The 25,348-nt window shown below is 40.2% G+C and overlaps 1 protein-coding gene across 14 annotated transcripts in view; it reads right to left on the reverse strand.

Annotated features, from left to right (window-relative positions):
- WDFY3 (WD repeat and FYVE domain containing 3) overlaps window positions 1-25,348 on the reverse strand; it is a 281,120-nt gene that overhangs the window by 19,207 nt on the left and 236,565 nt on the right. For all 14 annotated transcript variants that reach the window (XM_069594602.1, XM_069594596.1, XM_069594599.1 and 11 more), the window contains 12 exons: window positions 24,959-25,044; window positions 23,164-23,244; window positions 19,766-19,820; window positions 19,388-19,507; window positions 15,160-15,277; window positions 13,712-13,818; window positions 11,480-11,633; window positions 6,073-6,164; window positions 5,638-5,850; window positions 3,107-3,254; window positions 1,715-1,869; window positions 669-827 (listed from right to left, as the gene is read on the reverse strand). In XM_069594602.1, the coding sequence (XP_069450703.1) occupies window positions 669-827; window positions 1,715-1,869; window positions 3,107-3,254; window positions 5,638-5,850; window positions 6,073-6,164; window positions 11,480-11,633; window positions 13,712-13,818; window positions 15,160-15,277; window positions 19,388-19,507; window positions 19,766-19,820; window positions 23,164-23,244; window positions 24,959-25,044 (1,488 nt within the window). The remainder of the gene's footprint in view (window positions 1-668; window positions 828-1,714; window positions 1,870-3,106; window positions 3,255-5,637; window positions 5,851-6,072; window positions 6,165-11,479; window positions 11,634-13,711; window positions 13,819-15,159; window positions 15,278-19,387; window positions 19,508-19,765; window positions 19,821-23,163; window positions 23,245-24,958; window positions 25,045-25,348) is intronic.

Consider the following 25,348-nt stretch of genomic DNA (forward strand, 5'->3'; position numbering starts at 1 on the left):
TTACACTACTTTTAAAATGTGTTATAACAGAAAACACCTAGATGTAAACTCCATTAAAAAGAAACTTACAGTAAATTCACTTATAAATCAAATATTAAAAAGGTGATGGCTTCATGATAAAAGAATTCTTGTTTTGATTAAACATTTATGATAGAGTCACCTCATAACAAGTGATCAAAAATACTTGTTAATAACATCACCAATGGTTTTTCTGAATACATTTCATGAATTTGCCATGTTCTTAAGAATATTATAAATGAAGAAACAGAAAACCAAAAATCAACGACTTAATGGTATAGATGAATGAAAAGCATCCAGAAAAGAAGTTATTCTGAATCAATTGCAAATATAACTGGTTTGCAAGAATTTAACCTACATATAACTCTGAGAAACATTGACATTACTTAAATATATTTTTTAAAAAAACTACATCACCTAAAGATATCTTGCTTCAGATTTTATAAAAGGACAGCTTGGATCATCTTCAGAAATAGTATCCTCTGATTTTTCATTTACTTTTTTTAAGATCCATTTCTAGCAAAAGAACATACATTTTTTTGGTCTTGTCCATTAATGTGTAAATTGCCTTGGAATTAAGGAAGTTACTCAGTTTCTCTAGAGCATGAGCGGGTGGGCTGGAATAGGTCCACCATCTCACGTTCTGTTACCTGTTTGAGAGTGAGAGTCTTAGCCTTTTCTTTCGAGGCACTCATCTCCCAAACACACACGACCGTGCTTGTTCCACCCGTGATGACCAGCTTGGGGTTGGGGCAGATCGCACAGAGAATCTGGCCCCACTCCGACAAACATTCATAAACAGTCACTGCCTGTAAAATAGAAGAGATGTGAGACACACATGCCATCAAGCACTACAAGCTTCTGAGACACGACGAGCATACGAAATGAAAGAGAACCTCTTTTTGGGTCCCTTCTGGGCAAATACCTGCTGGGCTGGTTCCCTAAAGCTCTACTCTGAACTACACCCTACAGCCTCCTAACTATTGATGCTGTTGAAAATCATAAGAAGCACTTTGTTCATATTGGGGGTCTCCAGTTTCTCCAGTCAGGGAAAAAGATGTTTAGATTGTGCGATGGAAAATGACGTTCAGGTTGTGTGATGCTGTGTGAGATGCAGGGGGTGATCTGGTGAAAGGATGCATCCGCTGTAGCAGGCAGAATGTAAAAGGAACCCATGAGTGCTGCTCTTCATGACAATGTGACTAAACAAAACTGTGTTACAGACACAGACTGTGTCCCTCATGCATTCAGGAGAGGACTGTCAAGGGGCAAATACGACCCCAAAGCATCACTTATGTATTGCCTCTCCAAGAGATGCTAATGGGACTCAAAATGGTAGCCGCAACTGCTTCTTAGGGGAAGGGTGGCAGGTTTTCTGCCACCGAAATGGTAAGTGGGACAGTGACTCAAAGGGAGGCTCTTCTGGTTGGCAGAAATATTGAACACCTGGTTGGCTAGGGCCCCCTGGAGGAGGTCCTGGAGTGGAAGGCAAACTGCTAGGTCCTGGTACACAACCTTCCAGGAGAGGCTTTTCTGCAGGAACTGGGACTCGTCCACTAGCTCCTCTATCCTGATCGGATGCAGTGAAGCTCTCCCTTCCTCTGGGCTGGGGAGGAGCAGCGGAGAAGCCCTTGGCTTGAGCTATCCCCACCCCCATGAGGCAGGATGACATAAGAGAGCAAGCAACATTGCAAACCTTGTCTGACTCATAGGTCCCCAGCCTGCAGCTGAGGTCTGCGTAGCCCCAAGCGAAAGTCTTGTTCCAGGTTGGCGGGATAAGAACCTTATTCTGTTCTACCGCAAGAATGCCTTTGTCTGTACACACGATTTGTCCCACAGGCTCTTTGAGTTCTACAAAAAATAAATCAACATGTTAGAACCAGTACAGGGAAGACTAACCTCCTTATCCCACAGAGGAGGGCAGAGAGTGTTAGTTGTGTCTGACTCTTGTGACCCCAGGAACTACAGCCCACCAGGCTCCTCTGTTCATGGGATTCTCCAGGCAAGAATATTGGAGTGGGAAGCCATTTCCTCCTCCAGGGGATCTTTCCAACCCAGGGACTGAACTGGCATCTCTTGCATCTCCTGCCTTGGTGGACAGATTCTTCACCACTAAGGCTACCTGGGAATCCCACAGGGGAGGGTAAAGGGATTTCAAATATTCATACAAATCAAGTATCTTCACACCCACATTAATACAAAATGACCTGAGAAGGAAGTAGGGTGTGGCTTTCGATGGAGTCTTCTGCAGACCAACTGGGCAGATATCGACCTTGACTGGTGTCTCTAGCCTGCCTGGCTATGGACACTTGCTTGGGTTTGGCTCCCAGCCACCAGGCCCACCTTTTGATCCCGAGGACTTCCAGAGTGTTCTGGGATGCTCCCCAGAAAGCCACACAGACCTCCAAATGACCTAGGCCTTCAGCCCCTCCCAGCCCTAGACTTCCTGAAGGAAGGCCAAGAACCCCAGCTCTGACCCAGGACTCTGTTGACCATGCCAGTGCTCCAGAGCCATCTCTGGGCAGTGGCTGGAGCTGGCACAGGGCAGAGTCTGTGGAATGAGACAGGCGGCAGAGAGCTGGGCACCCATCCAGAGTTTGATGCTCCAGTTTTTGGATTTAAGTGACAACTTTAAGACTCTGCAAAACAATTTTTTTTTTTTTTATTCAAAGGGGAAAAAAATCTACTTGGAAAAGTAATTTAAAATAACTTACAATAACAGTAGATGAAAGAAGCTTTTAAAGCTGGCGTGTTAAAAATACAAGTCTTCTTACTGCTATTTCTAAATTGGCAGAACATGTGTAAATGAAGATGGCAGAAGTTTTTCTACAAGTTGAATTATAAGATTTGGTATCCTAGTTTTCAGTACCCTAGCAGAGAGGAGAAACCTGTTGGGTTTCTTTCGGATGCAAAATCCAACAGGCAGAAAGAAGAGAAGAGAAAAGGAAAAGGAGACTCTGTATTTGATGGTTTAAGCACTTACTACAAATGACACTGTTGCTGAGAAGCAAATTTGTTATTGCTTAACTAGGATTATTAAAGAGTCCCACAGAATCATCCATCAAAAGCCCATTCCCTGTCATTTTACCTTTTACAGGTGTTAGCGAAGGCCTCAGGTTGTCTAGATGATGAAAAAAGATCTTGTCACTGGCAGACCCTGGAGGGACGGAGGCCCCCGCATTGTCTCCATTGAGTCGACTCCTCACTCGCTTGGGTGGATGAGGTTTTTTAAATAACTGGTAAGAGAGAAGACAACACATTTTATAACAAAAGCTAACATCAACCCTTTTATTTGCCAGATATTTTGTTGCTATTTCACTTAAGCTTCACAACAGCCATTAGGTATCACATTATCACATTTTATACTTGACGAAAGAGATTTAAAAAGGCTCAGAAGGTTGCCATCTGAGATCTCATACCTCAGTAAGTGGGGACAAGACTCTGATACTAAAGCTTGGGTTACCATCAAGCTCTATGCTACACTGATTTCATGATAATTTTTCAAAAGTAAATTAATCTCTTCAAGTAACAGTCAGTTGAAAATTATTTTTCAGTGATGTTTAAAAATGAACCCATCCTTTACAGATCGACACCGTTCTGGGCAACGGAGAGCAGGCAGCCATTCTAACTGGGTTACATCTGGCGCCAACATGGGCTTTATGGATGTGACATCATTCCTATCTCATTTAGGTGCTACTAATTTGCTCAGTATGAATACGGCTGCCTTCTTTTTACTTTGTGATGATGTAAAAGAAAAAAAGATCTTTGTCATTTCCATTTAGTATTTCTAAGGGATTGAAAAGTATTAATGTACATTTAAGATGACTGTTTTTCAAATACTGTACGGTTTCTAAATAGGCAGAGTCATTTCTGTCGGAAAACTGATATTTGAGGAAGATATTTGGAAAATCTTAAGATGAAATGAGATTTAGGATGACTACAACACCATCACAGTCTATTTATTTGACATTTTGGGTTTCCAGGAGAAAAAATAGGAAAAAATATGTTTATAAAGATACACATCTGAGGCGCCCAAAGCTTTAAAGATGTAATTCCCATTTTGTCTACATACATGGCATAGGATCAGGGTTCCGTTATTTTTCATAAATGTCTTCAGAGACAAGACTCAGAAGCTGTATTAAAATACCCACATACTTTCAAATATGCTCATGAATGAACCTTTACTGAAGACCTTTATGAAGTACCTGAGGATAGAGCAGGCCAGGCAAGCATATATATAAGGATAAATTAACACGACAACGATGACAAAGCTTAGCTATTTTGAGGGATGGTTACACTTGGAAGTACTCTCCATTAGTTCCTGGAATGTCCTAGAAATATGTTAGCATCCAAACCCTATCTCCCAGACTATCTTCCTCTTAAACTCAAAAGTGGGGCAAAAATCCTGCAACAGGGCATGTGTGTTCAGAATATCTGTTTCCAGAAGGTTATGAAAAATGCTTCCTGCACATGTAACCCTCAAAGAAGGGAAAGGCTTAACTAAGGTTCTTCTGCTGTGATTACAGCTCATCAACAAATGTTCCGCTTTGGAAGTAAACCTGACTCCTACACTGGGGGATCAGATTGCCCTGTGAGCGGCGGAGTCACAGGCGGTGACTTTTCCATATCGCGGCTTTTCCATAAACAAAGACTTATCATTGTTCTGTGTTCCCAGCTGTCAACTGTGGAAACCTCAAAGTCGGTTAACCTACAGAAAGGGAGTCCAGGAGAGATGTCCGAACAGAGAAGGACAGCCAGGGTCAAAACGCAGAGGCCAGGGCACTTGGGGGAAAGGCGGTGGTCTCAACAGCCAGCAACGCGAGGCTTCTGCACCGTGCAGTGGTTTCTTCTGGCACACCCTGCCCTCGTCGTGGGCCCGGAGCAATGGCGATGAAGGATGGGATGAGTCCCCTTAGTGACTCAAAAGGAGGCTCTTCTGGTTTGCAGAAACACTGAATACCTGGTTGGCTAGGGTTTCCTGGAGGAATTCTTTGAGTGCAAGGCAAAGTGATAGCCTCTGGTACACAACCTTCCAAGAGAGGCTTTTCCACAGGAAACGTGACTTGCCCACTAGCTCCTCTATCTTGATCGGATGTGGTGAAGCTCTCCCTTCCTCTGGGTTGTGCAGGAGCAGTTGAGAAGCCAGTTTCCTGCTGAATCGCATGTGGGGACAGGAAAGCATGCCCTGCCACTAGTCTGTGAAGGAAAATCCTCTTTGACTAACATAATTTCTATTTACCTGGACTGTAAGAGGAAGGAGAATGTAATAATCTAGGGACCCACTGCAACTACTGGGCAATATTCACGGTTCTTAATTAAACACTTGGTCCAAAGTTAATTACTATATGGTCATCTACCATCCATAGATATATTGTTCAGTCGCTAAGCTATGTGCAGACTCTTCCATGGACTAGGCCTGTGGGATTCTCCAGGCAAGAATACTGGAGGGGCTGCCGTTTTCTTCTCCAGGGGATCTTCCCGACCCAGGGATGGAAGCCGTGTCTCCTGCATTGGCAGGCAGATTCTTTACCACTGAGCCACCAGGGAAGCCCACAGACATTAGACAGAGCTTGAAAAATGTAAGAGAAAGTACCGACGATAAGGGAAAAACAGCCATACCTGTTTAGGGATCTGCCCAAAGTTATTAATGAACCCTATGGTGGCTGTCTCCTTGAGGGGGTCATTTATGTTGTAGATATCCACTTGACCCTCATAGAAAAGGTGATGGAAGACATTTACAGCTTCTACCGCGGCAGGACCTTGCTGCTTATAGCCAAAGATTAAGTCGATCCACTCATGCAGATGGGCACTCACGTAGTCACATTCCAGAGCCTGCAATTTCAAAACACAGGTTCAGTCACTGGCTGACTTGTGTTACTAACGTGGAAAGCAAAAGAAGTGACCACTGGCCAACTGGAACTAAAATAACTAAAAACCATACAAATCACATTAGTAACTTGAACACACGGGGAACACATCACTCAAGGTCCTCTCTGTTTTGTGATCAGTGAGCCAGTGAAGCCTCAGTTCCACCACAAAGCGCATTCCCATTACCTCACGGTGCACCCGGATGAATTCTCGTGGGTCCCCTTTTGCCCAGGGTGGAAGGATAACGTCTCCAAGCTTGGTGCCATTTTGTTTACAGCCTGTGAAATTAGACACATTAACAAGAAAATAAAAGAGTGAGATAAATAGTAACATCCTATTAAAGTAACAGAGAAACAGTGGGTTAGATTCATTACTAGAACTATACAATGTTACCACCAGAAAGGACCCTCAGAGATCATCTACTCTGGTATTCCCCCAAAATTCCTCCTTAGAGAGATTTATTGAGCATTCGCAAAACTGTGGGGCTCCCACAGTCAAAGGGCTTCAGGAAATGCTGAGCTATGCAAGGTTAAACATGTTTCTTTTTTATAAGGCTCCTTGGAGGTACTGCTCTTCTCTAGGAAGGGTATTGGATACAACATTTCTGCCATTTAATTGACCACAGGACTCCTTCATGAAGCATTTTATGGGGTTACTGTTTTGAGTTTGGAAGAAACTGCCTAAACCAATACAAGCTCCTTAAGACTGCTCATCTGCAAGACCATTAACAATTTCTCTGAAGCATTCATGTAGGCTTTTCCAGAACGCTTAAAGCTTGGTGAGTCAACAGCAGTGGCCAAGCACTGAATCTCTTTTCTGGATGGTTTTACAAAATTCTGCATTCACATGGAAAAGGTTGCTGAAAGAATACCTAACTCCTCAAGCCAATTTCAGTCTGGATTCTATCTTGGCCTACGAGGACATAAAAGTATGAGTCATCCAGAAATATTTGCAATACATGTGGTTTCTCATATTTCTGATTCTTAAATTCTTGAGAAAACTCTGTAGAACCCACATGTATTTTGCTGCATTAAAAAATAAAAGTAAAATCTGAAACAATGTGACTTTTTTGGGACTGTTGTATCTTTTAACAGAAAAAACACTTGTAAAGACTATAGGACCACCTGGCAGGAAAAGAAATCAAGTTATAATAATTCATAACCATGTCATATGTATTCCACATAAACTGTATTTTACGTCACAGCCAGATAATCCCTAAAAAATGGGACTGGCATCTGAGGAAGTGGGTTCTGTTTCTTCTTTCAAAAAGTTAACTGAGCTTACAGAGCTTTCCTAGGCACAAATCGGATAATCACGGTAAACAATGACTCTATAGATGATAATGTGGACTCCCTAGTTTCATGCAGTTGGTTAAACAGCTGCATTATAAATTTTCATAGGGAACTGTTCAAATTTCAGGACACAAAAGGCAGGTTCCAAGTAAGGGCCAGTAAAAAAACCTTTCCTTTCATCACTGAGACTTGATGGCTTCTTTACAATGTGATACAAGTAAGAGATTAAAAATCCATTTTATTGTTTAAAGAAATGTTTTGATTTAGTTGGAAAATTTTTCATGTAACTTAAGAAAAAAAATAAAACAATCAAGTTATTACAGCCTCTCTCCCCTCTTTCAGACCCTTTCCCCACCCTCTCTGAAATGTCCTGTAGGCCTAATAAGAGTAAGAAGTAAGAAATAACTTTTTTGATAATAAGAAGTAATAATCCCCTAACTACCTGATAGAATGGTAGATAGAATCTACTTTTCCCAATTTTGCTCATAATCCCTAAATACTGTGTGATATAATGTTATTTTATCAGCACTGTCTGTAATTTTAAAATGTCGTTTAAAGGGGACAGTCTGTTGAAAACTCTTGTTCTAATTCTGCTACTCTGCAGTTTCCCTCCATGATTATCCAAGGGTACAAGGATAAGACCAGGAAAAGAACCTATGTGCTCCAGAGCCAGGGAAAAAACTCCAAGTGTTCTTTCTTTTGTATTATTAGCTCTCTTTTCTGGATGGAGAGACAAACGGTTTTGTTTGACTTCCTTTATACTGAGGTAAAGTTCACATAACACAAAGTTAACGATTTTAAAGTGGATAATTCTGTGGCATTTCATATGCTCGCAGTATTGTGCAACTATATCTAGTACTAAGAAATTTTGACCACCCCAGAAAGAAATCTTAAATGTAAACAGTTGCTCCCCATTCCTCCCCCCCTACCCCCGCCCCGATCCCCTGCCTCAGGCCCTGGAAATCACCAATCTGTGTCCTGTCGACCTGTATTTACCTGTTCTGGACATTCCGTATAACTGGAGTCATTACGTGACTTTCTGCATCTAGGTTCTTTTTGGTGTAATGTTTTTGAGGTTTGTCTATGTTTGTGTCTTTACCATTACCCTGTATCTTATAATGCCTGAGTGATACTCCATTATATGTATATTCCACAGTTTGTTTATCCATTGATATATATGTGGGCTGTTTCTACCGTCTGGCTATTGTCAATAAAGCTGTGATGAATGTGCTTGTACAGGTCTTTAAGTCTTTTTTCAGTTCCTCTGGACAGTTCTTGCGTGGAACTGCTTGGTCAGATGGCAATTCAATGTTTCACTTTTTGAGGAACTACCAAAGTGCTTCCCACAGTGCTGAACCACTGTAACATCCACACCAGCAACACATGACTGTTCTACTTTTTCCACATCTTCCTCAGCTCTTGTCATTTTCTGTTTGTGTGTCTTGCTTTTTCCATTATAGTCATCCTAGTGAGTGCAAAGTATTACCTTATTGTGCTTTTGATTTGCATTTACCTAATGAATAATGACGTTGAGCATCTTTTCATATGCTTACTGGCCACTTGTATAACTTCTTTGGAGAAATGTCTATTCAGGTCCTTTGCCGCTTTAATTGGGTCACTTATCTTATTGCTGTTGAGTTGTACCAGTTCTTTATATTCTGAATACTAGATCCTTACAAGATATATATCGTTTGAAAATATTTTCTAGCATTCTGTATGTCTTCTTTTCACTTTCTTCATAATGCCCTTGTATGCAGAAGTTTTTAAATTCTGATAAAGTTCAATATCCCTTTTTTTGTTGCTTTTGCTTATGTTTATCTAAATCCAAGATTATGAGGATTTATCCCTAAGTTTTAAGAGTCTTACAGCTTTAGCTCTTACTTGCAAATAGTGTTGTTTTTAAAGTGTGTGATTTCAAGGAGGGAAGGGGATTTGTTATGAAGGTGAGCGTCACAATTATACATGACCTTTCTTTCATTTACTTATTTAAAAGTGGATGATTTGGTTGGGTCTGTAAGTAGTGTGGTTAGAACATTCCTGCAACATAGATATTATAACAGACTGAGTATTTCTGGAATATGTTTTTGCACTTTTTCATATTTGTCTCTTTGAAAGTGGTATTCCTAGGGAAGACAGTAGCATTCTCCAAAGGTGAATTATAAGTAAACCTAATAAAACCCTAATGTGCATTCATATGCAAATGCTGGGTTCACATTTGTTGTTTTTTTCCTATTTACCATCTACTCTTCCTTTAAGGAACTGCCATTCCTCCAAACTCTAAGTGCTAGAACTTGGTGTCTTTAGCTGCTCAAGGTTGAGTTCCAGGTCCAATCAGAGATATCAGTACTAAGACAATTTTAGGACTTTTGCTGGGGCTACTGAGAGAGTCTTATTATCTTTCCTATTTCATCTGGAGCTACAATTTCACAAGGTTTGAGCTGCTGAACGGATGATTAAATAAATAAAAATTATAATACTCAATAAAATCAAATCACTCAAATATATTAGATGTGACAGTGTTGGAGAAGACTCTTGAGAGTCCCTTGGGCTACAAGGAGATCCAACCAGTCCATCCTAAAGGAAATCAGTCCTGAGTGTTCATTGGAAGGACCGATGTTGAAGCTGAAACTCCAATACTTGGCCACCTGATGTGAAGAGCTGACTTATTTGAAAAGACCCTGATACTGGGAAAGATTGAAGGTGGGAGGAGAAGGGGATGACAGATGAATGAGATGGTTGGATGGCATCACCGACTCAATGGATATGGGTATGGGTAAACTCCAGGAGCTGGTGATAGATAGGGAGGCCTGGCATGTTGCAGTCCATGGAGTTGCAAAGAGTTGAACACGACTGAACTGAACTGATTCCCTGAACTACCTAATAAGTTTTATGAGATAGTATAGTAATGGTTTATATGTGGAAGTCTTAATATGATACAGGGCATGAAAACAATATGAAAACAGAACAATACCTGGCATGAATACTCTAAGTAAAACAATGAAATTTTGATATGTTGTAAAAATAAATATTCAAAACACAGATCAGCAAGCTGTGTTCCAAGAAACTATAACCAAAGTCAAATCTACTTCCTGTAGCTGCTGGATAATACAAAGAGAGCAAAGTACCAAGGAAATTTCTCTCCTTTTTAGAAATGTTGATTTGGTTCTCTTTTTTTAGTACCCTAACGAGATGAAAAAAGGGGTTTACTTAGAGTTATTCAAAAATTCTAATTTTAAAACTTATCAGCATATAAGCTGAGACAATACGGAAAGATTTAAACTATATGTGAAAAATGTGGATATGCCACTCTTGGCTGTTAGCTTCAATCACATTAATTTTCAAATAAAATTTTACCTCACTTTCATTTTCAATGAAATAATGATATTCTGACCATTAGATGTAATCTCTGTTAATTTTTTCATTTTCCCAAGACTCTGGATTGAAACAGCTATTTGGGGGCACAAATCTATTTTTCTTTGTTATATTTACTCTCATATACCCAATAACCCAGTTGAATTTAACAGGAGCTATAACCATGAGGAAATAGTAACTGAGAAGGACCCGCAGGGCCTTTCCAAGAACAACCTGTCCACCCCAACCCCGTGCATTCCCCCTCCTTTGTCTGTAGAAAAGCCTTAGTCTCCCAGGCCTCCCCAGAGTTCCAAAGAGCAAATGTAATCAGAGAAGAGAGAAGCTGCAGAAACAAAGGAAAACAGCCCAGCAGCACAAAATCACAGTTTAGCCCAAAATAAAGTCAAGGACTTTTAGTTTCTCCTCAAGGGCTATAAGCCTGAGCCATATCCTTGAGTTGTTTTGCAGATATTAAAACCCCCACCAGGTAGAGGAAGTTACCTGCATGCTGACCGCAAGCTCATAGACCCCAGACCAGTTGGAACTAGAAGTTGATGACCAAAATTCCTGAAATACCACTTTGTTACCACATCATCAACCAATCGCAGAACTGAGCACAAGCTGATCACAAGGCCTGTGACCCTCTCCCTTACACGGACTCTTTAAAACTCTCCTCCAAAAGCTGTCACTGGGGGTGGTTCAAGCCTTTTGAGCATGAGCTGCCCATTCTCCTTGCTTGGCCCTGCAATAAACACTGTTCCATCCCTTCACCACAACCCAGTGTCAACAGACTGATTGGGTTTGCTATGTGTCAGGTGGGTGGACCCAAGGTTGGTCTGGTAACAAAAGCTTTCCTTGTCAGTGTCTGCTACAGACTTCTCAGAAAAGTGACATTTCTGCTGGTCTTTTCCTGGATACCATTCCTAAGACAGTGCCATGGTGCTACATACCAAGGTCAAAGTTGTTGGAATTGAACAGGAACTCAGGTAAGTAAAAAAATTCTGGGATGAGTTCCTTTACATCTGCCATGTTGTGCTTCGACGCTGAGTACCAGGCCTCGCGCACACTGTGAAACATCCGGTCAGCCAGGTCAAAGTGGCCTCCCTGTGGGCAGAATGAGAAGGCACCTTTGTGAGAGAACTGCTCCCACCTCAGCATCCACGCTCAAGGGCTTGGAAACCCCAAAGAAATACATTTGCTGAAAATGCAGTTTCCCATTCTCCTATGCCAAATACACAAAATTTTAAATAATGACAAAAAAGAAGAAGAATTCTTTTCGGGGTTCTCCTTACAAAGGGTCTCTTGCTTTGTATCAAAGTGAAATCCAAGTACTACAATTTTAAAAGATTAGTTTTTAGAGAGAGGGCAAGACTATAAAGAAATAGTTCTTCCATTGTTTGATAATGCTCTCCTAAAAAAAAAAAAAAAAAGGATTCTTACTTACAAAGCAGAACTAGAGACGCAGACATACAGAACACATGTATGGACACCAAGGGGGGAAAAGAGGGGAGTAGGATGAATTGGGAGACTGGAATTGACATATACACAGGATTTACACTATGTATAGGGTTTCCCTGGTGGCTCAGATAGTAAAGAATCTGCCCACAATGCGGGAGACCCACGCTGGATCCCTGGGTCAGGAAGATCCCCTGGAGAAGGGAATGGCAACCCACTCCAGTATTCTTGCCTGGAGAATTCCATGCACAGAGGAGCCTAGCGGGCTATAGTCCATGGGTTGCAAAGAGTCAGGAATGACTGAGGGACTAACACAGACTATGTATAAAATACGTAACCAATGAGAACCTACTGGATAGCACAGGGAACTCTACTTAATGGACTGTGGTGACCTGAATGGCAAGGAAGTCCCAAAAGGGAGGAGATATATGGCTGACTTATTTTGTTATACAGTAGAAACTAACAAAATTGTAAAGCAAGTACATTTCAATAAAAATTAATTTTAAAAAAACAAACAAAAAAAATTAAAAAGGCTATTATCATATAGCCATTTACAGTTGAAAATATTCAGGTTATATATGTATTTGACTAATTTTATAAAATAACATGACATTGTTATTCTTATACCCATGAGAATTAAGAGGAGAACTAGGAAGGTGATCAAAAAGTTATAAACTGATAAAACAAACTCAAATATAAAAGGAATTTCTTTTGCTTACACGGCCTCACAGATACACCACTGCCTTCCCTCAAGCAAACTCCCTATGCTGTGTTTTAGTGAACACAGTGTGTTTGTCTTTACAGTAACGTTCACTGTGTGAAAATGCCCAAGTCCATACAGTGGCCACCAAGGCCTACCACCCTCTGGCCCCTGCTAGCTCTCTGACCTCATCCCCTGTCGCTTTCCGCTGCAGTCACTCTGCTCCAGATACTGGCTTCCTTGCTGTTCTGCAAATATCTCAGGCACAGGTCTGACTTAGGGCCCCTTATGGGCTGTTCTCCCAGCCTGGAGCACACTTTCTTCAGATATCCACACCAGTAACTCCCTCACTTCTTTCCAGCTCTGGTTCAGACGTCTCCTCTCCAAGGAGACCTACAGTGACCAGTCTTTCTAAAAATGGCATCATGTCCTTCCCCACCTCACATTCCTGTACTTCCTATCCCCTTTCTCTGACCTCTATTTTTCACACAGCACTTATCATATTCTAAAATATTTTACTAGATAATTATTTACTATGTTTGTCTGTCTCTCTCAACCAAAAGATATAAATTCCATCAGGCAGGACTATTGTCTTTATTCTCTGCTGTCGTCTAAGCACCTAGGATAGTGCCTGGCATCCGGTAAGTATTCAATAAATATTTGCTGAATAAATGAAAGAGAATTTGGAGAAAAGCAATTATAATAGGGAAGATAGCAAATGAGCTAGACAGACTTTTTAAAATGTCTGATGAATCAGTTAAGGCTGAATTCCATATACGTGGCTGGAAAGCAAATGCTACTTATTTTACTAAAGGACCTTGGCTCTTGTTTAGTGTAAACAAATCCTAGCTTATTTATCAATTTTGGTCCAGTGAAATTCCACTATCATTATGTTTTGACTACTTTTGTGACTGAAACTTCACAGGGCTTCACGTCAGGAGATAAACAACATTAAAGAAAATAGCAAAAACGATCTTAAATAGAAGGCGTGAACAACATGCAAAAATTCTAAACTTAAGAGTTTTACCTGTAGCCTTAGGAATATCTGTGTGAAGGGCTCCATTCTGACAAGGTATGAAGCCACAATCATGGCTGACGAATAGTGGGTCCCATAGTGGTAGGCTGGAGTTTCTCCTGGCCAAGAAAATAAAAGCACAATTGGAAAGGATGAATTGGATACTGGGACTGGTATATATATACTATTGATACTATGTACAAAATAGAAAAGTAATGAGAATCTACTGTATAGCACAAGGCACCCTACTCAGTGCCCCACAGTGACCCAAATGGAAGGAAATCCAAAAAAAGAGGACATATGTTTACGTATAGCTGGAAGACTGCTGTACAGCGGAAATTATCAACACTGTAAAGCAACTATAAGCCAATAAAAATTTAAAAAACAAGAAAAATGAGACTAAAAAAGAAAACAAAAGAGTAACGTGAAAATAAAATTAGTGTTAATCAATAGGCTTTGAAATGTTAATGTATGTGATAACTGTGACATGAAGTTCAGTCAATTCTGGCAGTTGTAGAACAAAACCTTTTATGATGACGCTGAAACACATCATTTATGTATCTGGCAACTATCCATTTTAGTATAATTCTGTGACTTTCCCCCAAATTGAGCACATCCAGCAATTCATGTTTTGAGGCTAACTGTAATAGATAAGCCTTTATAGCAAGCCACCTTCAACTAAAGCAGGATAGTGACGTACAGTAATTCTTTAGTAGGTTCTGGCTTTGCAATAGTATATATTTCTCTGAATTGATGTTCTATGGGTATCATGCAATTTCTGTTACATATTCTCCTTGGCAGGGGGAAAAAAAAAGATTTCACACAGGGAATATTGTTAGGCTTAATTTTTTTCCTCCTTTATTTTGCCTATTTGAAGGGGTGAACATTAAACAATAAATCATGAGTATGTAAACTGCGGTATTTTAGAAGGGACTCAATTAGTATTTTTTTAATGCAAAAAGGTTGTAAAAAGTGCTCAATAAAATTAAAAGAACACATAATGGAAAACAATCTGAAAAAGAAAAAAAAGTATATATTCATATACACATACACATGCAAACTGAATCACTTTTTGTATACCTGAAACACTAAATTAACTATACTTCAATAAAAAATATTAAAAGAGTCAATAAAGGAAAGCACAGTTCCTGGCCTAAACATGATTAGAATAAAGGCATATTAGGATGGGAAATTTTTACCCTAGACAAAACAGAAAGACTTAGTTTTCTGCCAATACTTTACAAGCTACCTAAAAAAAGCCTTCCAAGCATGGCTGTCAGTTGGCATGCAAAACCTGATTTTTCTCCTTTGATAGTTGAGTATATGCTTGCATATGTAACAGACGCAGACATAATCATATACAAACAACTTGGGGAAAGATGGAAGGGCGTCAGACCACTAAATAATGGCTTACTTTTGAAACCTGGGTACCAAGTCCTGTGACAGGGAAAGTTACTTACCATTAGGATCTTCCCAGTCTTTATATCGCTTCTTATACTGAGCTAATCGTTCATCTGTCTGTGCTCCCATTGGCTTGGCCAGGTTTCTAAATGTCTTGGGATTAGTAAGATCAACCTCCTAAAATACAAAATGAAACCCGATTCCAAAATTACTAAACTCCCTCTATTTTTACCACTGTAGACAGAATGGTTATAGCCACGACGCTTTGTCAATGGGCTAGTATCGATGGGGTCACACCAGCAGAGCTGGACTCCAAGATAACGCCTTGCACCTACTGGTTATCCATATTTCACAGAGAGGCACACGGCAGTTTAACTGATTCAGTATGAAGACGTCTGTTTTGGAAATTTATTTTGCACAGGAGAAGGCACTTGGAACCCAGGTTTGGAGATGAGGAATAAGAGGGAAAATCCTTCCCAGTCTTGCAGGAGACTGTGGACACAAAAGCTCCAATTTGTCTTTACTCTCCGTCACCCGCCAAACCAGAGGATTGAATCTCCCTTCTATTCTCTCCCCCTCCTCCCATCTTTCACTCCAACTTCACTTCTGAGCATTTTCTTCCTAGAGGTAAAAGCGAAGTGAAATAAACTAGAGCACTCACTAACATGGTCACCTCCAAAAGACATCATACCAGGCCGTGATACCCAAATGAGGTGGATTCCTACGGTCTACCAGAGATCATTTTAAAAGCTCATCCTTAGGTGACTTAATTGATATACTTAAAAGGAAACCAACATTTACCTCCTAAGCGTATTAAAAGCAGACATTTGAACTATGTACCCACGGGACACCTAATTTGTGTTCTTTTTATTTAAAACTCAACATTCAAAAAACTATGATCATGGCATCCGGTCCCATCACTTCAAGGCACAGATGGGAAACAAGTGAACACAGTGACATTTTATTTTCTTGGGCTCCAAAATCACTGCGGATGGTGACTGTAGGCCATGAAATTAAAAGACACTTACTTCTTGGAAGGAACGTTATGATAAAACTAGATAGCATATGAAAAAGCAATGACATCACTTTGCTGACAAAGGTTTGTCTAGTTAAAGTTATGGTTTTTTTCCAGTGTTCATGTACAGATATGAGAGATGGACCATAAAGAAGGCTGCATGCTAAGTCACTTCAGTTGTGTCCGACTGTTTGTGATCCAATGGACCTCAGAAAGCATCACTACAAACAAAGCAAGTGCAGGTGATGGAATTCCAGTTCAGCTATGTCAAATCCTGAAAGATGATGCTGTGAAAGTGCTGCACTCAATATGCCAGCAAATTTGGAAAACTCAGCAGTGGTCACAGGACTGGAACAGCTCAGTTTTCATTCCAATCCCAAAGAAAGGCAATGCCAAAGAGTGCTCAAACTACTGCACAATTGCACTCATCTCACACGCTAGTAAAGTAATGGTCAAAATTCTCCAAGCCAGGCTTCCGCAATACGTGAACCGTGAACTTCCAGATGTTCAAGCTGGTTTTAGAAAAGGCAGAGGAACCAGGAATCAAGTTGCCAACATCCACTGGATCATGGAAAAAGCAAGAGAGTTCCAGAAAAATATCTATTTCTGCTTCATTGATTATGCCAAAGCCTTTGACTGTGTGGATCACAATAAACTGTGGAAAATTCTTCAAGAGATGGGAATACCAGACTACCTGCCCTGCCTCTTAAGAAACCTATATGCAGGTCAGGAAGCAAGAGTTAGAACTGGACATGGAACAACAGACTGGTTCCAAATAGGAAAAGGAGTATGTCAAGGCTGTATCTTGTCACCCTGCTTATTTAACATCTATACAGAGTACATCATGAGAAACGCTGGGCTGGAAGAAACACAGCTGGAATCAAGATTGCTGGGAGAAATATCAATAACCTCAGATATGCAGATGACACCACCCTTATGGCAGAAAGTGAAGAGGAACTAAAAACTATTTTTTTGGGCTCCAAAATCACTGCAGATGGTGACTGCAGCCATGAAATTAAAAGACGCTTACTCCTTGGAAGATAAGTTATGACCAACCTAGACAGCATACTGAAAAGCAGAGACACTACTTTGCCAACAAAGGTCCATCTAGTCAAGGCCATGGTTTTTCCTGTGGTCATGTATGGATGTGAGAGTTGGACTGTGAAGAAGGCTGAGAGCCGAAGAATTGATGCTTTTAAACTGTGGTGTTGGAGAAGACTCTTGCGAGTCCCTTGGACTGCAAGGAGATCCAACCAGTCCATTCTGAAGGAGATCAGCCCTGGGATATCTTTGGAAGGAATGATGCTGAAGCTGAAACTCCAGTACTTTGGCCACCTCATGCGAAGAGTTGACTCACTGGAAAAGACTCTGATGCTGGGAGGGATTGGGGGCAGGAGGATAAGGGGACGATAGAGTATGAGATGGCTGGATGGCATCACTGACTTGATGGATGCGAGTCTGGGTGAACTCCGAGAGTTGGTGATGGACAGGGAGGCCTGGCGTGCTGCGATTCATGAGGTTGCAAAGAGTCGGACACAACTGAGTGACTGAACTGAACTGAACTGGACTATAGCCCACCGGGCTCCTCTGTCCACGGGATTCTCCATGCAAGAATACTGGAGTGGGTTGCCATTTCCCTCTTCAATAAAGAAGGCTGAGTGCCAATGAACTGATGCCTTCAAATTGCGGTGCTGGAGAAGACTCTTGAGAATCCCTTGAATATCAAGGAGATCAAGCCAGTCAATCCTAAAGGGAATCAACCCTGAATATTCGTTGGAAGGACTGATACTGAAGCTGAAGCTTCAATACTCTGGCCACCTGATACAAAGAGCCAACTCACTGGAAAAGATACTGATGCTAGGAAAGACTGAAGGTAAAAGGAGAAGGGAACGGCAGAGGATGAGATAGTTAGCATCACTGACTCAACGGACGTGAGTTGGAGCAAACTCTGGGAGATGGTAAAGGACAGGGAAGGCTGGCGTGCTGCAGTCCATGAGGCCACAAAGAATTAGAGATGACTCAGCGACTGAACAACAACATGGCCCCCCAGTTTTGCCAACTTGTATTTTAAAAGTCTTGGACAGGAGAATCTGATCCACACTTACAAAAATAAGTCAAGTTAGTATTTGTCCTCTGAAATTCTATATGCAAAACACCTCATTAGTAGTTTGATTATTTCAATGAAGATGAGTAAAGCATATATAAGTACCAGGCCCTGCTCTAAAGATTGGGCCCTAAGAGGTACCTAAGTTGGTCTTTGAGTTCAACATCCTCACAGCTGGGTAAGGTCAGACAAAAACCATGCTTACAACATGTAAAAGAAGGCAGCATAATACAGCTTCAAGGTGGTGTGGGAAGAGAGGAAAAAGAAGAAGAGAGAAAGGACAGAAGGTCCCCTGGAGGTGTGAGTGAGTATGTCCTGCTGGATGAAATACAGCTAGCCAGAGGAACCTGGCAGCAGGAGGTAAGGTGGGTATGGCCGTGGGGAGAAGTCCAGGCGGGGAGGGCAGCACGTGCAGAGTTGCTGAAAGAGAACAGGGTGGTCCAAACGGCAGTCCTGGGAGTGCAGGAGGGGTACCTAAGGAGCAGCTACTCTGCAAAGGGTACTATCCTGACATTTTAAAATTCTCTTCAGGGGCTGCCCTGCTGGCTCAGTGGTAAAGAATCTGCCAGCCAGTGCAGGAGACATGGATTCAATCTCTGCTCCGGGAAGATTCCACATGCCTTGGTGGAACTAAGGCTGTGCATCACAACTGCTGAAGCCTGTGCGCGCTAGAGCCCTTGCTTTGTGACAAGAGAAGCCATGGCAATGAGAAGCCCGCACACTGCAACTAGAGTAGCCCCTGCTTGCCACAACTGGAGAAAACGCTGTGCAGCAATGAAGACGGAGCTCAGCCAAAAATAAATCAATCAATAAATGAAATTATCTCCAAACTGTAATGAAGATTCATGCAATACTTTGTTAAACAGAGAGATGACTCAATTAGATTTATTTCTGAAACTGGCTGCAGTGTAGAAGACAGTGACCACCTCCAGTGGATCCAAATTTATTGGCACTTTAGGAAACTGAATGGATTACCATGAATCCAAGAAGCTGGCTAAGCATCCAAACTTTGTCCAAGCCTAAGCTAAAGCTCATCTCATCTTCTTGGGAATAACTGCCTGTTGAGAACTGAAAACTATAATGCATATAAATCACTTAAGCCACTGCAGCATCATTTAATTACTTTTGACAATGTGTTCCAATTTCACAGAAATGACATGATATTTACCTCCGAGTCGTAATCCGCAAGGATCCAGGGGAAGACAGGATACTGCATGAGGTCATTATATGATCTTCCAGCCAAAGTGTTCAAGTGCATCAGATACTGAAAGTTGCTGATTTCACCTCTCTTGGGAAAGATAAAGATTCACTTTAAAGCGATCAATTATTTCCACTATGTTTGCTTTTAAAAATTTATATGCAAAATGAGGCAAAGGATAGTTTCTTACAGATTTCAGAATAACAAAACACTTTTTTTCCTAAAAAGAACAAAAAACGTTTTTGTCTATGGTATACATTTTATAAATTATTAAAGTGCTTTTAACTGAATGACTTATACCTTCTGACTACAAATTATGAAGGATGCTTACATTTTCATTGAACTTACCTCCCATCTCTGAGTCACAGACTTCTCCCCAACCAGAGTGCTAAGCAACCCAGATCTACAAATGATAAATAATTAAATGAACTGCTGGCAACATACTGTTTTAGCAACATATTAATAATTTTAAATCAAAGTAATTACAAAGCTGAAAATTTTAAGTCAATGGATCCATGAATTTTTCAAACTATGGAGGACAACCTACTGGTAGGTCACGAAATCGGTTTAGTGGATTGTGGTCAGCATTTTGAAATATGAAATAACAGAACTGAATTGAAGAAAATAGAGAACAGAACAGTGGAAGGCAGTACACATAGTAAGGGAAAGTATTTTCAGAATTTTAACTAATTTTGTGTTACTTGGAATGCAACGTAGTGTATATCTTTTACTGTGGATCACAGCAAATGAATTTGAAACAAACACTGATCTAGTTCAACTTTCAACCGTTTACAATAATTCCTATGTAAACTGATTTACTCTTTATTTTTCACAATAAACTGTGGAAAACTCTGAAAGAGAAGGGAATACCAGACTACCTGACCTGCCTCTTGAGGTCAGGAAGCAAGTTAGAACTGGTCATGGAACAACAGACTGGTTCCAAATAGGAAAAGGAGAACGTTAAGGCTGTATATTGTCACCCTGCTTATTTAACTTATATGCAGAGTACATCATGAGAAACAATGGGCTGGAGGAAGCACAAGCTGGAATCAAGATTGCCAGGAGAAATGTCAATAACCTCAGATATGCAGATTACACCACCCTTATGGCAGAAAGTGAAGAGGAACTAAAAAGCCTCTTGATGAAAGTGAAAGAGGAGAGTGAAAAATTTGGCTTAAAGCTCAACATTCAGAAAACGAAGATCATGGCATCTGGTCCCATCACTTCATGGGAAATAGATGCAGAAACAGTGGAAACAGTGGCAGACTATTTTTTTGGGCTCCAAAATCACTGCAGATGGTGACTGTAACCATGAAATTAAAAGACGTTTACTCCTTGGAAGGAAAGTTATGACCAACCTAGATAGCATATTAAAAAGCAGAGACATGACTTTGTCAACAAAGGTCCGTCTAGTCAAGGTATTTCCAGTAGTCATGTATGGATGTGAGAGTTGGACTATAAAGAAAGCTGAGCGCTGAAGAATTGATGCTTTTGAACTGTGGTGTTGGAGAAGACTCTTGAGAGTCCCTTGGACTGCAAGGACATCCAACCAGTCCATCCTAAAGGAGATCAGTCCTGGGTGTTCATTGGAAGGACTGATCCTGAGGCTGAAACTCCAATAATTTGGCCACCTCATGTGAAGAGTTGACTCATTGGAAAAGACCCTGATGCTGGGAGGGACTGGGGGCAGGAGGAGAAGGGGATGACAGATGGTGAGATGGCTGAATGGCATCACTGACTCGATGCAGATGAGTTTGGGTGAACTCCGAGAGTTGGTGATGGACAGGGAGGCCTGGCGTGCTGTGATTCATGGGGTCCAAAGAGTCGGATACGACTGAGCGACTGAACTGAACAGAACTCAAATTGCTTTAAAGAGATTCAATTAGAATAAGTGATATAGCAAAACAATATTTTGTCCACAGTAGGTACACATCATTCCTAAAAGAGATGTTGAAAAAGTGAATGAAAATATGAATATTTTATGACAGGAAAGTCATGGCTTTTCACAAAATTATGGACTTTTTTTAATAGCAGACTTTTCTAGAATGCTATAAAACCCTTAAGGTTTAACAGCTTTGTAACATGGATAATTAATAATCTGAAGTTTGTGAATTGGTCACAGAACCAGTAGTAAAGCACTTCACCATATATTTTATCATCCGAAAGGAAATAAAGAGAGGTGTAAACCTGAGTTCATAAACATTTCTAGCTCAGGAGTACATATACCACTTTTCACTTCCAGAAAAATTCTTCTTTTCAGGTAAACTGAGTGCAAAGGATACTAGGAGGTGCTAGTAGTAAAGAACGCGCCTGCCAATCAATGCAGGAGACAAGAGACTGGGGTTCAGACCCTGGGTTGGGAAGATCCCCTGGAGGAAGTCATGTCAACCTACTCCAGTATTATTGCTTGAAGAATCCCGTGGACAGAGGAGCCTGGCGGGCTATAGTTCACAGGGTCGCAAAAGAGTTGGATAGGACTGAAGCGACTTAGCACTAAAAAAGAGCTATGATCATTTCTCAGCTTTGTAAGAAAGGGAATAACTGAAAAGGAGATTAAAGTTGGAAATGAATTTCTGCTTCTTGCCTTTGAGCTTTGAACAGTTCTTTAAGAACTGCCAACTCAGCACAGAACAATGAAATAGCAAGTTGGAGATTATCTAGGCAGGCAAAAGGACTAGTAAGTTGCTTAAAGTAGAAAAAAGGCTAAATATGCTTTATAAGAGCCTTTTGCTTCCTGTATTTATCGTAACAACAACACAAATGATTAGGAACAGAACACGTTTCTGAGGTTAACAAAAGCATACATGCAGTATCTGTATTTGTTAAATGTCAGCTAAAGAAAAATAAAAATAATAATTTAAAGAGAAATACCCAAATTTAATATGTATAGATGCAAACAAACTCCAGTGTTCTTGCCTGGAGAATCCCAGGGATGGAACCTGGTGTGCTGCCGTCTATGGGGTCGCAGAGAGTCGGACACGACTGAAGCGACTTAGCAGCAGCAGCAGCAGCAAACTGTATCACATTTTATTTACAAATTTACAGAATGTCCAATAAAGTTTTAAGATATTTTCCTGCATCCTGTAATAATTAATTTGTAGCCTCAAAGCACTGCTTCTTTTCCAAAGGATTATAAAGGGCTACTAATACAAAAGGAAATGTATATTTAGAAACAAATCATTCAAAAAATTAAATTAATTAACTGATTAAGTTAATCAGTAAAAATTAAAAAGTAAATATAGAAAGCTGGTATCTACTGAGATAAGCAAACTTATCCACTAATAAAAGAATACAAATGTGTGTGATTTCTATAACAAGGAAACCTGATAAAGATAAAATATCCAGAAACAAGAGAATGCCTTATATGTAATGATGAATGGCTAGTAAATAAAGGCAAAGTTTCTAAAGAATTTTTTAAAAACAAGAGGAAATATTTATATATAATATGAATAGAAGATGCAGAGTAAAAGTGTCTATTTATACGATGGACTCAATTGGGCACAACTGTGCATATTCTCAAAACATTAAAGGAAAATGATCAACATGTGAGACATCTGACACTGGTCTGACATGAGTGATCATGCATACATTCTCTTATTTCTAACTGTCAGTACTGTCAAATTGTTCTACAAACCACTGGGGCTTGGGGTGCAGGGATATTCATTAAAATGTTAAATAATACTGTCCAGATATAAATGATCCGATTTCAGTATTAAACTATAATGTGCAAGAGGCACATGACCTACCCCTGCTCCACGCTGGTGTTCGGCCGCTGCCCAGACACAGACTCTGAACTGTCAGTGAGAGATGGCACTACAGCCAAAAACCTGGAAGATTTAAAAATAGCATAAAATTGGAAATGCCGTGTCAGTCAGGATCTAATAGGAGCGTAAGAAAGAATGACTCATTTAGAGCTTAACTGCTTATTTACCACCACCTCGACTCCTCAGTAAATGGCAGGCAAAGGAAATATACGGTAATTAGAATACTCTAACAAATAAGGGTAAGAGGATGGCTTCTAAAGGCAAATATAAAGATCCACAGCAAATTCTGACATTTTAGAGTTTTACATATGTTGCCGCGTCACTCAAAGAAAAAGCCTTGACACTGATTCACAGGAACTGAGTAAACTTAATATGTCCTAAAAGAGTGACTGAAGCTAAACACTCACACGACAGCAAGCAGCGCTAATAGCTAAACAAATGACAGGACAGAGACACCACTGACAAATGAAAACACATACACGAGAAAAGCCTTTATGTGACACTGTTATGATTATTTTCCGAGTTGCTCCCAATGTCAACATATATTTCTTAAGGGCAACCAAGAATTGTGGGAAAATCCTTGGAATGAATGTGGATCTTGAACTTGGCACACACGCAGAAATCTCTCAGCTAAAGACAAACTCATCTCCTTGTAACAACTTTTGGTTGGGAAGAGCAGATAATTTACCCGTGTTGAAAATGATACCACCCTTAGAAATGAATAAGACAGGCAACTAACATTTCAATCGTTTACTTAGTTCTTCCCAATCAACATCCACAGGGACTTTATCTGCAGAACCTCCCTCATTTCTCTCATGCTCACAGGTAGTACTGCTGTACTGTAGTGATAGACAGTGTTGCTTGGTATTAGTCACTCCTCATTGGAAACACAAAGCTTCCCTAACAGAGGGACTGCCAGGATTTATATTACTCTCTGGACTTCTCAGGTGGTGCTAGTGGTTAAGTAACCTGTCTGCCAATGCAGAAGACAGAAGCGACTCGGATTCCATCCCTAGGTCGGGAAGATCCCCTGGAGGAGGGCATGGTAACCCACTCCAGTATTCTTGCCTGGAGAATCCCAAGGACAGAGGAGCCTGGCAGGCTGGGTTGCAAAGAGCAGACACAACTGAAGTAACTTAGCATGCATCACATACTACTTTTCAAAGAATAAGGGCTCTCTTATTACCTACCATCAATTCATAAAAGCTTTATTATTCACACATCCAACAGAAGAACTTTCAAGCACACAAACATACACTATTTTTCTTCTAGGTAAACACAGTTTACCAAAAATGAAATATGGTCAGATTAAATCAACTGCTTTATTTGGTTGTGCTACTTTTTCAAGGATGAAGGTATCCAACTTACCTTCCAAAGTCAGAAAAGTCTCACAAGAATATAAATTCTAAGGAAATTCAGGCTCTGCATTCAATAGCAAGGTATGGCACTGTCTTCTTTTTGGTAAATATGAACAAAGCCTATTCTGAACCTAAAGTCTTATTTTTCAAGCTATAGTTTCATCATTCCTTTATACTTAAAGAGATATTTTGACGAAGTCTAGTGTAAGTTACCAGAAGGAGAAAAAAACGTTCTTTCAAAATAAAAGAGCATCAGAAGAAGCATGTTTCAAGAGGCTGGCAAAAATGAAACATTTTCTTCAAAGAAGTTAATTCAAGTATTTAATTGATTTTTAAAAAACAAGCTGAACTGGTAATGCTTTACACCTCCCATTGCTTCCCGTAATACAGCATTATGAAGTAGTCCTAATAAACTATACCTTTGATAAACTTTGTTTCTGATTCCTTTCTGAAAAGCAAGGAGGTAGTTTCGTCCATCTCCAGAGAAAACTTCCACAGCGATAGGCTGAAAAGATCAGAGGGAAAGACATTAAGAAAAAATGCAAGTAAAGGGTACATATTAACTTTTACACTATGAGTTTCCATAATATTGAAGAAGTTAATCTGATGACTGGAAAACATTTTTTGAGTCATGAATTCCTAGCAGATTAAACTACAAAACAGATGGAATTTGTCCTGCTTAAATTGTTTCTAAAATCCTTACTAGAATAATGGTAAAATAATTACAAAATTATAATTTTGTACATTTATAGCAAATGTAATTTTTATGAAACAAATATAAATCTGGATATAGGGAAAGATGGGTAACA

This window comes from Ovis canadensis, chromosome 6 (genome assembly GCF_042477335.2).
Source record: "Ovis canadensis isolate MfBH-ARS-UI-01 breed Bighorn chromosome 6, ARS-UI_OviCan_v2, whole genome shotgun sequence".
NCBI classification, from domain to species: Eukaryota; Metazoa; Chordata; class Mammalia; order Artiodactyla; family Bovidae; genus Ovis; species Ovis canadensis.